Below are 16761 nucleotides of genomic sequence, written 5' to 3' on the forward strand. Positions count from 1 at the left end.
GTTTTATAAGGTGAACACGTCAGCCTCATCAGGTTCAAGTGATTGATTTACCAGCGTGCGCAGTTTGTTTTGTAAAATTCAGTGGCACATCTACTTTAAAAGGGATTTTCCACGTTTAGAAAAGAGGCAGTGTTTGGGATCCAGTTATGTAATATAACAAATTTAGGCCCCCTTCACATGTCCGTGTTTCCTGCACATGTGGCGTCCATGTGCACACATACCGGAGACACGTTCACTCTCATACTCACTTCTTTGGTTTTTCATATGGACCATTTGATCCACACAGAGACATGTCCGGTTTTTTTTTTCCCGGCAGCCTGGATCACACGGACCCAAACAAGTTAATGAGTCTGTGAAAAACATGTACAGCTGACTGGTTACATTCGTGTAACATCCGTACGACACGTACCAGAATTAAGAAAGATGATAGATAAATATATAACTGTATTGATAGATGGATAGATAGATTGTACAGCTATTAACCAAATAATTAAATAAAAAAAACAATGTGTGCCCCCCACAACTTTGATATCCAGCCAAGGTAAAGCAGACAGCTGGGGGCTGATATCAGGCTGGGAAGATCCATGGTTATTGGGCCCTTGCCAGCCTAAAAACAGCAGCCACCCTAGAAGTGGCGCATCACGAGTTGCTCCAATTCTGGCGCTTTGCTCGGCTATGCCTGATGCAGTGGCAATCAGGGTAATGAAACTTGGGGGTTGATGTCAGCTGGTTTCAAGCTGTTTTTGGACACTTGTGATGCGTCACTTCTAGGGTGGCTGCGGCTGGTATTTTTAAGCTGGGAAGGTCCCAATCACCATGGGCCTTCCCTGCCTGATAATGTCAGATCTCAGCTGTCTGCTTTACATTTACTGGTCATAAAACAACGTTGGGTTCCCACCATTTTTAATTTTAATTTATTTATTTGGTTAATATCCGTACAATCTAAGCTGCTGCTCTGGTCTCAGTGTTTTGGCTGCAGCAATGCAATCACGTCGTCAGCACACATCACCGCTGCAGCCAATCACTAAGCTCAGCCATCTACCTTAGCCAAGAAGGTGAGCTCAGTGATTGACTGCAGCGGTGATGTGTGCTGTTGATGTGATGTCACCGCTGCTGCCAAAACAGAAAGATTGGTGCAGCAGGACATCAACTCTGCTGGATCCAGGGACGGTGAGGATTTTCTGATTTTGGGCAATATTTGGGATCCAATATTCTAAAACTGGAATACCCTTTAAAGGACTTTACAAACAATCATTTATTTTGCAGAAATGTTTCCATTAAAAAATTTTTGTAATAAATTCTAACAGTGTCTTTTTGTCACTTTATCCAGGAATATGCAATTAATTGCCACGTAATCACCTGGGAACGGATACTTAGTCACTTTGATATCTTTGCTTTCGGCCACTTCTGGGGCTGGTCCATGAAGGCCTTACTGATCCGCAGCTATGGCCTCTGCTGGACCATCAGCATCACGTGGGAGCTGACGGAGGTGAGTGCTCCATCGCCCTTGTCTTCCCATCTTCTGTCTTTCCTGTTGGCTGCAGGGTCTTTACACTTTATTAAAAAATGGGTTAATCAATCGTTGGACACTGACATGGAGCGGCCGGTGAGAAGATCTGTATCTTCCCGGAATCTTCTCTGTATTGACGGCTGTGTTTATTTATTGAGCATTGCAGATTAGATGCAGATAGTGCCGGGTTTGTCCCGTTTGTTGGGGTCTTTTACTTTTACTCTTATGTACTTGGAAAATTCTCCATTGTATATGAGAAATGGATCCATAGATGCTCATAGATGGAGGAATTTATCGAGTGTTCACCATTTATTGCCTTTTCTATTCCACATAGTAACATTTAGGAGTTGGGACTTTGTTCATTCTGAATTTGAGTTCAAAATCTGTTTTTAAGGAGAAAACACTTCAGGAGAAAGCTTCTTTAAGGCTGGAAACACACCTATGCGTGTAAAATCGGTCCAAGTTGCAGGATAAAAAGTCGGACGATTTCAGTTCACTTTATGATCATGTGCAATGCAACTGCACTGCGATCCTGGGATTTTTCTCATGATTGCAGTGCGTGTGCAATGCTTGTTTTGATGCGTATGGGATCCGTTTTTACTATGTCATATGCCATTCAGCTCTGCTACATGGCCGCTGACAGCAGACACAGACTGAGCCATGTAGCAGAGCTGAATGGCCGCTGACAGCAGACACACACAGAGCCGCACGATCAGAATGAAGTCTGATGAACTTCACCCGACTTCATTGTCATCCCGCGGCTCTGTCTGTGTGGCATGGCCCCTGATTTTCAGTCACCGGTGAAGGTCTCGCTGGTGACCGCAGTGAGCCGCGCGATAAGCGGTGCTGTCACTGGCCACAGTAGAAGTCCTCCCGCTGAGATCTGTGGACGCGGGTAACCTGAGTGACGGCATCACTGATAGCGCAACTCACTTCAGTCGCTGCGCGGAGCTCACAGAGAGCGGTCATGGTCTGTGACTGCTCTGTGTCAGCTTCCGGTGTAGCAGAGCTGACAGCGTCGAGGGACCTCTGTGGATTACGTCTGACATGGAAGGGTATTTGTGGACTTGAATAAAGTGGTGAAAGAGGGTTGTTTTTTTTTATTTATTTCAAATAAAGGATTTTTGGGTGTATGTCTTCATTTTCTTAAACTTACAGGTTAATCATGGAAGGTATCTCGGGGAGACACCTGCCATGATTAATCTAGGACTTAGTGGCAGCTATGGGCTGCTGCCATTAACTCCTTTATTACCTCGATTGCCACCGCACCAGGGCAATTCGGGATGGCCGGCTACAGTCCCGGGTCTGTCACATCTAATGGATGCGGCTATTCCGGGTCGGCTGCTGGCTGATATTGTTAGGGTGGTTGGCTCCCCATAACGTGGGGCTCCCCATCCTGACAATACTAGCCTTCAGCCGTGTGGCATTACCCTGGCTGGTATTAAAATTGGGGGAACCGCACGCTGTTTTTTTTTAAATTTATTTATTTATTTTACTGCACATATAGACCTGCCTACCGGCAGCTGTGATTGTGTGATTGGTTGCAGTGAGACAGCTGTCACTCATCGTGGGGGCGTGTCTGACTGCAACCAATCATAGGCGCCGGTGGGCGGGTAAAGCAGGGAATACGAGATTGAATAATGAGCGGCCGGCTTTTTCAAAAGAGGAGAAGCCGCCGGAGCAGTGTGAAGGCCGTGCAGTGCCGCGCTGGTGATCGGTGAGTATGAGAGAGGGGGGAAAGGAATAGACCGACATGGACAGAGGGAGAGAGAGACCGACAGAGAGAGACTAGAGACCGAGAGGGAGAGACCGACTGACAGAGGTAGAGATTGACCGACATTGTGAGACCTCACTCATTTCCAGTGTTTTGTGAAACATGCGATAAATGTATTTAGAAAAACGAATGTCACTAGTATGGTGTGAGTGCTGGTCCGTGTGACATCCGTTTATTTACCCGCTCCCATAGACCTGCATTGGAGAGACTCGCGCGAGAAACTCCAAAATGCAGCATGCTGCGATTTTTTTTTTTTTTCTTTTTTTTTCCTCAGTCCGATTTGGACTGAGAAAAAAATAGTAGATGGGAGCTGCCTCATTGATTAACATGTGTCCGAGTGCAATGCGAGAATTTCGCAAGTGAGAAGCCGGCCTTAGGGACGCTCCTGTGCAGTTTTTGCCTTATGTGCACACAGTTTTTCAAGGAGCTTTTGGAGTAGAAACTGAGTGAAAACTTTTCAGAAACTTTGAGTTTCTGCTCTGAAAACTCAGTAAAAGCACTCAGCATTGATGAGTTTTTGGAAGTGTGTTTTTTTTGTTTTTGTTTTGGGTTTTTTTGTAGCCTTTTCATTGGACAGTGCCTAGGGTGGAGGATATTCCTACAGGAGCTTCTTCAAATAAGTGACCTGCACTTATCTCTGTAGGATGAAAATCACTCATGAAATCTATAGTTTTTTTTCAGCTTCTTTAAGAAGGTTTTTGCAGACTTAATCACCGAACAATTTCCCTGTCACTTTATCCTTAAAAGTTGTTTGTCTGATTTCGACAGTAGGACAGTATTGGGCATATACCGCAAGAGAAATTAGAGGGGGTGAAAGTGATGGTACTGCTTACATGGTAGTGCTCACCAATCTTGCAGTTCTTCCAGATAGCAATTCACTTAAAGGGGTGGTTCACTGTTCAGCATTAGTGGCCAAATCACTGTAAAACTCATAGGGAAAGCTTTTCTCAAATGCCTTGTGTAGTACATTCTGCCTCTGAGCGGTGCTATTGTACTCCACTCATCCACATTGTATGACCTCCGGGCTCCGTGACCTCTGAGATCCGGTGATGTCCCGTCACCTTCCAGTTGACCTGACATCACTGAGATGGGCCGCAGTCTCTGTGAGTGTCTGAGCTTTGTGCAGAGTTTCTCCGCTTGTCACAGCTTGCTCTCTCTTTCGCCTTAGAGCGCCACAAGCAGGAGCAATGCTGGGCTGTGACGAGCGGTGACACGCCACCCACAGCCCAGTCACTCAGCAAGCCTGGGACCCGCTTCAGTAATGTCGGGTCAACTGGAAGTTGACGTGACGTCACCAGATCTCAGAGATCACGGAGCCCAAGGGTCATGTCATGGGGATGGGTTGACTGCAATAGCGCCGCTCAGAGGCTGAATTGGTAACACAATGTATTTGAGAAAAGCCTTCCCTATGAGCTTTACCTCGAAGTGGCCACTAATGCTGAGTGGTGGACCATCTCTTTAAGGCTATGTGCGCACTTACCGGATTTCTTTATCGTTCCTTATGGGAGACCCAAACCATGGGTGTATAGCTACTGCCTCCGGAGGACACACAAAGTACTACACTAAAAGTGTAGCTCCTCCCTCCGAGCATATACACTCCCCGGATGACAAATCCAACCAGTTTCATGCTTTGTGTTCAGGAGGTCACACACACATGCATCCTCTTTTGATTTTTCATTTTTTCTAAAGATTTGGAAGAAAAGCGGGTCCACTGGACTCCCGGCATGTCCCTTCTCACCCCCTTGGCGGCGGTGCTGTTAAGGTTGACTTCAGGGCAGGAGCCCTTCATGCCACGCTCCTTCACCATCCCTTAGGGGCTCTGGCTTGAAGTTAGAGCCAACACGGTTCTCACTGCCTTGCAGGAGACCGGCCTCCATCCGCAGCCCTTTTGCAGGACCCTGCTGGACGGAGCACTGAACCCCCACCCCACCCAGGGACTGGGCCCTGCGTCTCAAAGCTAAGTATAGAGACGTTATTCAGAGGGTCCTTCTGCAATGTGGGGCACTTTTATTGGGGGGGACAGTGATTTACTTTAATAATGCTGCTTTTTACTGTGTTTCCGGCCGGTTCCACGGTTTTTACTGAGAACCGCGCCGATGATGCCTGATTGTCGGCCGCATGCATAACTCTAGGCCCCGGCTTCAGCCGCGGCCTAGTTTCGTTTCGTTCCCCTGCATGTCAGTCATGCAGGGGGACACTGCAGCGCCGCCCGCCGGCCGCTCTGCACAGGGGAGGACACTCCTCTCTGAGGAGATGATTCCCTCCCCTGTACATCTCCTTAGCCCTCCGATTCCCGCTCCTGGGTTAACCCCCGCCCCCCCCCCCCCCCCCTCACTCTGGCGCCATTTTCTCAGCGTTCTTAGTACACTGGTCAGCGCTGGCTGCTCTGCAGAAGGAGTGAATATCTGGCTGGGGGTCCAGGCTTGGAATCCGGAGGGTACACATAATAGCGGTCTGATAAGTCACAACCTCTGGTTGTGCACTTTTATACACTCTCAGGGCATTCTGAAGGAGTTAATTCTTTATTATAGAACCTCCTCCTCAGCAGCATGTCTCACACTAGGAGCAGGGCTCCAAGGCTGTACACTACATGCTCTGCATGCAAGCTCGTATTGCCTGAACCGGGCACAGACCCACACTGTAATGCCTGTTCTAATGTGGTGGTGCCTCAGCCTGGAGTCTCCCCAGGCTGAACCCCCGGCTTGGGTAGCATTTTTTTTTCCAATGCTATTTCCCAGTCCTTTGCAGACTCCATTGGACAGTTGTCTCGGACGCTGCTAAGCATGCATCAGCCCCCTTCTCAGGGTGCCTCTGCTGCTCCAGCTCGCTCTGCAGAGCTAACAGAGTCTGTTTCACCTAATCCCAGACCCCGTCCTCCTAAACGGAGACGCAGGGACTCCTCTCCTTCCTCGTCCCACGGCTTTGCCTCACGGGCCGAGTCACAAGGCGAGGAGGATGCCCTTACTGTGGGCTCAGACGCTTCGTCTATGTACCCCATTGATACCGATGGTGATGCAGATGTTAGCGATTTGATAGCGTCCATTAACTCCGTTCTGGACCTTAACCCTCCAGTGTCAGAAGAACAGGCCTCTTGGGTAGAAAAACACCAGTTTATCTCACCTAAGAGAGCAGGCCACTGTGACTATTCCCAGGGCCTGTCCTGACAAACGCTTTCTTAAGCGTACTTCTGACTTACTGGGGGCTCGGACGCTCTCCATGTACCCTATTGATCTGTCCGAAAGTGACGCAGATGCTAATGATTTGATTGCGTCCATTATATTTGTACTGGACCTCAATCCGCCTGTATCAGGGGAGCACCCCTCTTTGGCAGAAAAGCATCAGTATACCTTGCCTAAGAGAACAAGGAGTGTGTTCCTTATCCACTCCAGCATTCAGGTCACTGTGACCAAGCCCAGAGCTTGTCCTGACAGACGCTTCCCAGAGCGTGGTTCTGATGACTGTTTCCCCCTTCCACCAATGGTGGTCAAGGAGTGGGCTCATTCACCAAGGGTGGACCCTCCGGGGTCTAGACTTTCAGCCCGGACAGTTGTATCAGTGGCTGACGGCTCCTCTCTGAGGATCCCACTGTCCGCCAGGTTGTCCTTCTGGCCAAATCTATATATGAGGCGGCAGGGGCCTCGTTCTCCCCATCTTTGCAGCAGTGCGGGCTCTCAAAGCCATCTCTGCTTCTCGGGAGGAGATGCATTCCCTCACCAGGGCCTTTATGCCCGAATTGGTTGCCTTAACTTCCAGGCTTCAGTCTTTTCATCCTATAGCTGGAGACTGTCACCGCACTGCGGTGGCCTCGGCTACTTCCCTCGCTATCCGCAGGTTCCTGTGGCTTCGAGAGTGGAAGGCAGATGCTTCTTAAAAAGTTCCTTGCTGGACTCCCTTTTGCTGGGACCAGTCTATTCGGTGAACCACTGGATGAAATTATTAAGGAAGCTTTTGGCAGGAAGAGTACTTCCATGCCACAACCCAGGAAACCTTCCAGGGAAGGAACCAGTCGAGGTTTCGTTCCTTTCGTTTCCTCTAACTGGTCGTCCTCTAAGCCCTCGGCCTCGTCCACTAACTCAGCCAAGGTCCGTAAACCAACTGGCGTATGAAGCCGTGTCCTAAGTCGGCAGGAGCTGCTGCCACCAGGGCAGCCTCCTCTTGATTATCTGGCCGCGCCAGTAACGTCCTTGGTCGGTGGCAGGCTCTCCCTCTTGGGCGACGTGTGGTTGCAACACGTCTTCGATCAGTGGGTGTGGGTTACCCTCTCCCACGGCTACAAAACAGATTTTTTTCTGACAACTCCCCCCTGCTCCAAGGCCGCCGCCTTCTCACAGGCCATGGCATTCTTGCAGGCCAATGGAGTAATTGTACCAGTTCCCGACTGGGAACGGTTCTGAGATTTCTACTCAAATCTCTTCCTAGTCCCCGAAAAGGACGGTGCTTTCCGACCTGGATCTCAAGCTTCTCAACAAGCATGTTCAGGTGCGGCAACTTTGCAGAAATCTCTGCGATCAGTCAATGACCCAAGGAGATTTCTTAGCATCCATCGACATCAGAGATGTCTCTCTGCATGTGCCATTCGCAGTTTCCCACCAGCGTTGGCTACGTTTTGTAATCAGAGAGGAACATTTCCAATCGTGGCTCTCCCCTTGGGTTAGCCACGGCCCCTCGTGTATTCACCAGTTGCGGTGCTGCTCCTCCAGGGGTTGGTAGTGATTCCTTACCTGGACGCCCTTCTAGTCAGGGCTTCATCCAGTGCAGACTGTCAGCGGAGTGTCTCGCTCACTCTCGCCACGCTTGCAAGTCCACTCTGACCCCGACCCAGGAACTTACGTACCTAGGGATGCAATTCGAGACTCTGCTGGCACTTGTGAAGCTGCCCTTAGTCAAACAGCAGTCTCTTCATCTGGCGGTTCGCTCTCTGCTGAGGCTCCGCCGTCATTCCATCAGGCACCTCATGCAGGTGCTGGGTCAGATGGTGGCGTCAATAGAAGCGGTTCCCCTTGCCAGTTCCATCTGCGTCCCCTGCAGCTGGACATTTTCCGCTGTTGGGACAAGGGACTTCTTCCTTGCACAGGCTGGTGGCTCTGTCGCCACAGACCAGGAGCTCTCTTTAAGTGGTGGCTTCGGCCCCTCTCTCTGTACCAGGGACGCTCCTTTCTGGCCCCGTCCTGGGTGATTCTCACCACGGATGCCAGTCTATCCGGCTGGGGAGCAGTTTCTCCACCACCGAGCACAGGGCACTTGGACTCCGTCCGAATCAGCCCTCTCGATCAATGTGCTAGAAATCAGGGCTGTAGTCCTTGGACTCGCAGCCGCCTAGCAATGTTGGAAGTTCAACATATCCTTCAGTGGACGGAGGACTCCGAGTCCACCATATCCGCAGTCCACATCCCAGGCGCAGAAAACTGGGAGGCAGATTATCTCAGCCGTCAAACCGTGGACAGCGGCGGGTGAGCCCTGCATCCGGCAGTGTTCCGGTCAATTTAGCAGGCGGGGCACTCCGGAAGTGGATCTAATGGCATCCCGGCACAACAACAAGGTCCCGGTTTACGTGGCTCGCTCCCACGATCCTCAGGCCTTGGCAGCGGACGCGCTGGTTCCAGATTGGTCCCAGTTCCGTCTGGCCTACGTGTTTCCCCCTCTAGCTCTCTTGCCCAGAGTCCTGCGCAAGATCAAAATGGAGGGCCGTCGGGTCGTACTCATCGCCCCAGGCCCAGGCGAGCTTGGTCCCCAGACCTGCTCCGTCTGTTCGTAGAGGTGCTGTGGCATCTCCCGGACCGGCCAGACGTTCTCTCAGAGGGTCCGTTTTCCACAACAATTCTGCGGCTCTCAGATTGACGGCGTGGATCTTGAGCCCTGAATCCTTACGGCTTCAGGCATTCCTTCCGAGGTCATCTTCACTATGACTCAGGCTCGGAAGTCTTCCTCGGCCAGGATTTACCTCAGGACTTGGAGAATTTTCCTGTCCTGGTGTCGTTCTTCCGGCCATGCTCCTTGGCCGTTTTTTCCTTGCCGACCATCCTGTCCTTTTCTACAGTCCGGCCTGCAGCTAGGTCTGTCCCTCATTTCCTCAAGGGACAGGTCTCGGCTCTGTCAGCATTGTTCCAGCGGCATATCGCCCGACTGGCCCAGGTGCGCACCTTCATGCAGGGCGCATCTCACATCATTCCGCCTTACCGGCGGTCTCTGGATCCCTGAGACCTTACTCTGGTCCTCATGGCCTTACAGAAACCCCCCTTTGAGCCTCTTAGGTAGGTTTCGTTGTTTAGTCTTTCACAGAAAGTGGTCTTTCTGGTGGCCATAATTTCTCTCAGGAGAGTCTCTTATTTGACTGTGCTCTCTTCGGAGTCACCCTTTTTGGTTTTTTTCACCAATACAAGGTGGTTCCCCGTACAACTCCGGGCCTTCTCCCTAAGGTGGTGTCTCCTTTCCACCTTAACCAGGACATTTCATTGTCTTCCCTTTGTTCGGCCCCTGTGCATCGCTTTGAGAAAGCGTCGCATGCTTTAGATTTGGTGCGGACGCTCCGGATCTATGTGTCACGCACCGCTGTTTCTTAGGCGGTGCACCTCTCTTTGTGTGCTGACCACACGTCAGCGCAAGGGTCTCTCGGCTTCTAAACCGACCCTAGCTCATTGAATAGGTCGGCCATATCCGATGCCTACCAATGTTCTCAGATGCCTCCCCCGCCGGGGATTAAGGCGCACTCGACCAGAGCCGTCGGTGCCTCTTGGGCTACGGCTCAGCAGGTCTGTCAGGCTGCCACTTGGTCTAGTCTGCACACTCTTTCGAAGCACTACCAAGTGCATGCTCATGCTTCGGCAGATGCGAGCTTGGGCACACGCATCTTTCGGACGGCTGTCGCCCATTTGTGAAGTTAGGTTTCGCCTACTTCTCAGTTTCTGTTTATTTCCCACCCATGGACTGCTTTGAGACGTCCCATGGTTTGGGTCTCCCATAAGGAACAATAAAGAAAAAGAGAATTTTGTTTACTTACCGTAAATTCTTTTTCTTATAGTTCCGACATGGGAGACCCAGCACCCTCCCTGTTGCCTGTTGGCAGCTTTCTTGTTCCGTGTGTTTTCACCGGCTGTTGTTGTAGACAGAAGTTCCGGTTGTTCCGGGTTTTACTCTATCTCTACTTATGGGTGGATGTCCTCCTTCAGCTTTGGCACTAAACTGGTTGGATTTGTCATCCGGGGAGTGTATATGCTCGGAGGGAGGAGCTACACTTTTAGTGTAGTACTTTGTGTGTCCTCCGGAGGCAGAAGCTATACACCCATGGTTTGGGTCTCCCATGTCGGAACTATAAGAAAAAGAATTTACGGTAAGTAAACAAAATTCTCTTTTTTGCCGCGGATTTTCCGCGGATTTGCTGCATGTTTCGCTGCAGAAAATGTTCATAACATCTCTGCAGTGAATCACCAGCAAATCCTATGGAGAAAAAAAAATCCTGTGCGCACTGGGCGGAATTTGACAGCTGCATGTTTTGCTGCGGAAATCCCGCAGCAAAAACAAGTGCATGTCACTTCTTTTCCGCAGGTAGCTGCGGGTTTTCCCTAATGTAATGTAAAAATCACGCAGGGAACAGCTTGCGGAAAAAACCGCACCAAATCCGCACCAATTCCGCACCAAATCCGCAACAAAACGCGACAATCCGCATGCGGATTTTGGTGCGGAATTTGGTGCGGATTTTTTCCGCAGGTGATAACATCTTTGTGAGCCTGCAGAATTTACGCAAGGAAATTTCATTTCCCAGTGCGCACATAGCCTAAGTGTTGAGGTCACGATACTCTAGCTGTGCTTACAGGAATGAAGAATCCTCTGGTATAACATGAGTTTTTATTATACCTATGCGTTTCAGTGCCTTTTTCAAGGCGAATAACCAAGGTAATTGTTTCTAGGACATGTCTGTTTTGGGGATGCAGCAGTTGGGATGTCTATTCATCCAGAGACTTTGGAGTTTTACTCCATGGGGTGGATGTGGTCATACGGTACAACCTCTGGGGCACTAGTCTGGATCTAGTGTGGCAGATACTTGGATTACAAAGTGTCGTTCATAGACTTATCTGATACACTGAGGATCTGTTCTGGGGCTTTGCTCTTATAACCTGTTCCTTCCTTTCCGTCCCTTCAGCTGTTTTTTATGCACCTTCTTCCTAATTTTGCTGAGTGTTGGTGGGACCAAGTTATTCTGGACATCCTCTTATGTAACGGAGGTGGCATCCTTCTGGGCATGGTGGTCTGCCGCTTTTTGGAGATGAGAACTTACCACTGGGCAAGTTTCAAGTAGGTCCAACCTCGGGGCAGCCTTTTTGTCTGCACGTTTACAAGTCTGCTGTTATTAAAGTGTACCCTCACCGAAACATATCCATATTACTAGGGTGGATTAGAAATTGGACGACCAGAAGAAGGTGGTGGCCGTCATCCACGGAGCTTCATGCTCCTCATGTTTGGAGAGCTCTATATCATATCTTCATGTAACCAGCAGTAAATCTTTATGGAAAAATAAGGAACATGTGGCCCCAAGGTTTTTCTACCCTGTGGTCATTAAACCCTATGCAGCTTATGTCCGAGGACTGCTAAAAGTGGGGGTACACTTTAATTCTTACTATACTTGCACTAATCTACTTTGAGAACTTTATATTAAAGCTTCGCTCCATGGGCTCTTAAAAAGTTATCAAATATAGGCTCCAAGTGGAGAAAAAAAAAAACCTTATACCGCACCTCCTGCACCAGTGTCGCTCCTCTACATTCACTACAGTGTCCCCCGCCAGTGTTACAGAGGTGGTGTCACATGACCACGATCAGCAGTAGTAGATTGGCTGCAGCGGTCACACGACACACTTTTATGACTTGTATATTGAGTGCAGAAGAGCGGTGCTCCAGGCAGGGAGTATGGGATTTTTCTTTTCCCCAGTTCTATTTAGTTGTTCTTCGGTTATATCTGAGACCAGGAACGCTCAGCGACCACCATTATTTGTCTGCTCTTTCTCATTCAGGGACATCCACACGACCACCGGGAAAATAAAGAGGGCCGTGTTACAGTTTACCCCGGCCAGCTGGATCTATGTGCGCTGGTTTGACCCTAAATCCTCATTTCAGAGAGTGGCTGGAGTCTATCTGTTCATGATCATCTGGCAGGTAAGGGCGCCCGTCCGTGCCGATATCTGTGACCATCACCAGTGAGTGCAGTATTATCCACATACAAGGATTATTCCTACTCCGTAGTCGCAGAAAACCATATACAATGCTGCAGACAGTCCGGACTGCCCATCAAATCAGCAGGTGGCATTTACCTGTAAATTCCCAATTTGGTCCCGCACACGCACTGATCGGCCGCTCCCTCGCTCTGCAATATGTGGAATTGGCATACAAGTGAATAGAGGGGCACAAACAAGCAGCCCCAGCTCCATTCCCTGTGAAGAGAGATCTGGTCCTCTTCTTCTAGGTACATCTCGCAGATGTGGGATTTACCTCTATCAGACATGTGTAAGCCACTATCAGAAGACTGAGCAGCTCCAGAACTGCGCATTTCCGGTTGCCTGCTTTCGCTGCTGGAATTAGGAACAGCTGTTCGGCGGGGATGCGGGGTGTCTGACCCCGGCCGATCAGACATTGATGTCCTATCGTAAGGAAAGGTCATCAATGTCAAAGTAGTGGACAACCTCTTTAAGCGGGGACACGTACAGACAATGAAGACAATACAAGGTAACACATTTCAATAGTTACAGAAGGAGTGAGGGTCCGGCTCGCAAGCTTACAATCTATGAGGAAATAGGGGGACACAATAGGTAGAACGTGCTTGTCTCATATGGTCCGGCCATTATTTTAATAAATAGGAGTTATGATATAAAGCTGCGTAATCCATCATCAGCCAGGATCTGTCTAGGTGCAGTTATCATGTGCTATTGGGTGCATGGAGCATGTGGAGACAGATAAATAGGAGGGAGCAGATTCTGATAAAAAGTTTGAGAGCAGGAACAGGGGAGAGGTAGGTTAGTGAGTTGAGGTGCTAGACCTGTCTACAGAGTTGTTTTTAAAGCACACTTTAAAACGTGAGGGTTACGTATTAGTTGGATCATTTAGGGTAGCACATTCCAGAAAACTGGCGCAGCATGAAAGAAGACAGAGGTGCGAGGTTCAGTTATGGAGGATGTTTGTATTGGATCAGTTTCAGAATGGAGAGCGCAGGTAGGGTGATAGACAGAGATGAGGAGAGAGATATAGGGTGGGGCAGAACTGTGAAGAGCTTTGTGGCTGAGAGAGATAAGTTTGTGTCCTATTCTGCAGTGAATGGGTAACCAGTGCAATGACTGGCACAAGGTAGAGGCATCAGTGAAGCTGCTGGACAAAAATATGACTTTGGCTGCCGCATTCAGGACAGGTTGGAGAGGAGAAAGTTTGGTTTGAGGAAACTGATGACTGGAGTTACAATAGTCCAGATGAGAAGGATCAAGGGCAGAAGTTTTTTTTTATTATTATTATTATTATTATTATTATTATTATTATTATTTATAGAGCACCATTAATTCCATGGTGCTGTACATGAGAATGGGGTTACATACAGAATACATATACAAGTTACAGTAGACAGACAGAGAGAGGGAAGAGGACATTCTTGCGGGCTTACATTCTATAGGATTTTGGGGAGGAGACAGTAGGTGGGGTGTAGATTGGGCGGCAGCGCCGCGTGGTGGTCGGGTGGCAGCGAAGCAGTGAGGTCATTGTAGATTATAGGCATTTCTGAACAGATGGGTTTTCAGGTTCAGTTTGAAGCTTGCAAGGGTAGCACATAGTCTGATGTGTTGAGGTAGCGAGTTCCAGAAGACTGGGGATCCTCGGGAGAAGTCTTGGAGTCGGTTGCGTGAGGAGCGAATGAGAGAGGAGGAGAGAAGGAGATCTTGGGAGGACCGGAGGTGACGTGTTGGAGTGTAGTGGGAGATTAGTTCAGAGATATACGGAGGAGACAGATTATGGACAGCTTTGTAGATCAGTGTTAGTAGTTTGAATTGGATACGGTGGAAGATTGGGAGACAATGGAGGGACTTGCAGAGGGGAGAAGCGGGGTGGTATTGAGGAGAGAGGTGGATCAGTCAGGCATCAGAGTTAAGGATGGACTGGAGAGAGGCGAGCGTGTTAGCAGGGAAACCACAGAGGAGGATGTTAAAGTAATCGAGACGGGAGATTGAGGGCATGCACTAGCATTTTTGTAGATTGCGAGTTGCGGAAAGGATGGATTCTGGAAATATTTTTGAGTTGAAGACGGCAGGAGGTGGTGAGGGATTGGATGTGTGGTATGAAAGACAAGGCAGAGTCGAGGGTCACTCCGAGGCAGCGAACTTTGGGTGCTGGGGAGAGCGTGATGTTATTTATTGTAATAGATAGATCAGGTGGAGAGTGTATGTGAGATGGAGGAAATATGATCAGTTCAGTTTTGGCCACATTGAGCTTTAGGAAGCGAGAGGAGAAAAAGGAGGATATAGCAGATAGACACTTCGGGATTCTGGACAGCAGAGATGTGACATCTGGGCCAGAGAGGTAGATCTGAGTATCATCGGCATATAGGTGGTATTGGAAGCCATGGGACTTTATGACTTGTCCCAGGCCAAATGTGTAGATAGAAAAAAGTAAGGGTCCCAGGACAGAGCCTTGAGGGACGCCAACAGAGAGATGGCGGGATGAAGAGGTTGTGTGGGAGTGGGAGACACTAAAAGTGCGGTTGGAAAGGTATGAAGAGATTCAAGAAGGGCAAGATCTCTGACACCAAGGGAAGAGAGGATCTGTAATAGGAGGGCGTGGTCAACAGTATCGAAGGCTGAGGACAGGTCTAGAAGTAGGAGTATGGAGAAGTGCTTGTTAGCTTTGGCAGCAAGTCATTTGTGATTTTAGTCAGGGCAGTTTCGGTAGAATGATGAGGACGGAAGCCAGACTGTAGGTTGTCAAAGAGAGAGTTAGATGATAGGTGGGAGGAAAGTTCAGCATGGACGTGCTGTTCCAGGAGTTTTGAGGTGAACGGGAGTAGTGATATGGGGCGGTAGCTGTTAGTAGAGGTTGGGTCGAGGGAAGGTTTCTTTAGGATTAGGTGTGACTGTTGCATGTTTAAAGGCAGAAGGGAAGGTACCAGTTGTTAAAGATAGGTTGAAAAGATGGGTTAAGGCTGGAATAAGGATAGTAGTGAGGTTGGGAAGGAGGTGGGATGGGATGGGGTCAAATGCACAGGTAGTGAGGTGCGCTTTTGAGAGAAGACGTGCCAGCTCTTCTTCGGTGATGGTGGGAGGAAGTTTATGGGGGAGGGGCAGTGGTCTGTTATGTGAAGTGGTTGTGGTGACTGAGCAGAGAAGACATGCCTTGTTTGGTCGATAATTTTTTTTTTTTTTTTCTTCTTTGAAATAAGTGGCAAAGTCTTCTGCAGAAATGAGGGAGGTTGGAGGGTGGTGGCAAAGGAGGGAGTTGAAAGTATTGAATAACTGTTTGGGGTTGTGCTGTTAAAGAGGATGAGGTTTCTGAAGTATTCCTGTTTAGCGGAGGTGAGGGCTGAACGAAATGTGTGAATTGCAGTTAGAGCCACATCTTGATCACAGATTTCCTTTAAGAGACTGGTGCCACACAATGTGAGGAGAGAAATGGGTACAGACAGATCGAAAACCCATAGGAACTAAGCACTGCAGAGGCCGAGGTGTGACACGGCCTGTAGGGTTTTAGTAATCTGGATTATAAGATTTCTTTATCGTTCCTTTGGGACCATGGGTGTTTAGCTTCTGCCTCCGGAGGACACACAAAGTACTACACTTAAAAGTGTAGCTCCTCCCTCTGAGCTATATACACCTCCCTGGTAGCCAGTCCTAGCCAGTTTATCGCTTTTGTGTCAGGAAACATACATCCACACATGCATTCTCATCTCTGATTTGTTTGACTTTTGGAAAGAGTTTGAAGAAAAGCGGGTCCATGTCTGGACTCCCGGCATGTCCCTTCTCACCCCACTGTGTCGGCGGTGTTGTTAAGGTTGATTTACAAGGCTGCAGCCTTACATGCCAGCGCTCCTTCACCATCCCTTCTGGGCTCTGGCTTGAAGTGGGAGCCAGCACGGTCTCCATGCCTGACAGGAGTCCGGTCTCCATCCGCAGCCCCTTGAGGATTCTGTTGGACCGGACGCACTCATCCCCAGGGACATGGCCCTGCGTCTCAGCAGCTAAGTACCTGAGACGTTTATGTTGGGGCTCCCCGGTTCTTTATTGTAAGGGGAGAGTATGCTGTATGTGATTGTTTTACTTTTCCGGCGGGTTCTCTAGCTTTTCTGCCTGAGAACCGCGCCGATGGTGCCTGCTTGTCGGCCTCGCCGCTTAAATTTAGGCACCGGCTTCGCCGGAGGCCTAGTTTTCATTTTCCTGCCCTCGCGATGTCACTCATGCAGAGGGACAGGTTCGGCTCCTCCCGGCGGCCGTTCTACACCAGGGGAGGGACACTCCCCACTGCT

The 16761-nt window shown here is 49.3% G+C and overlaps 1 protein-coding gene across 1 annotated transcript in view; it reads left to right on the top strand.

The window, feature by feature from the left end:
* The window catches only part of PTDSS1 (phosphatidylserine synthase 1), an 83672-nt gene that overhangs the window by 33516 nt on the left and 33395 nt on the right, over positions 1 to 16761 (top strand). The window contains exons 5-7 of the mRNA XM_075353060.1: positions 1331 to 1489; positions 11422 to 11573; positions 12287 to 12428. Coding sequence (XP_075209175.1) covers positions 1331 to 1489; positions 11422 to 11573; positions 12287 to 12428 — 453 coding nt within the window. The remainder of the gene's footprint in view (positions 1 to 1330; positions 1490 to 11421; positions 11574 to 12286; positions 12429 to 16761) is intronic.

This window comes from Anomaloglossus baeobatrachus, chromosome 6 (genome assembly GCF_048569485.1).
Source record: "Anomaloglossus baeobatrachus isolate aAnoBae1 chromosome 6, aAnoBae1.hap1, whole genome shotgun sequence".
NCBI lineage: Eukaryota > Metazoa > Chordata > Amphibia > Anura > Aromobatidae > Anomaloglossus > Anomaloglossus baeobatrachus.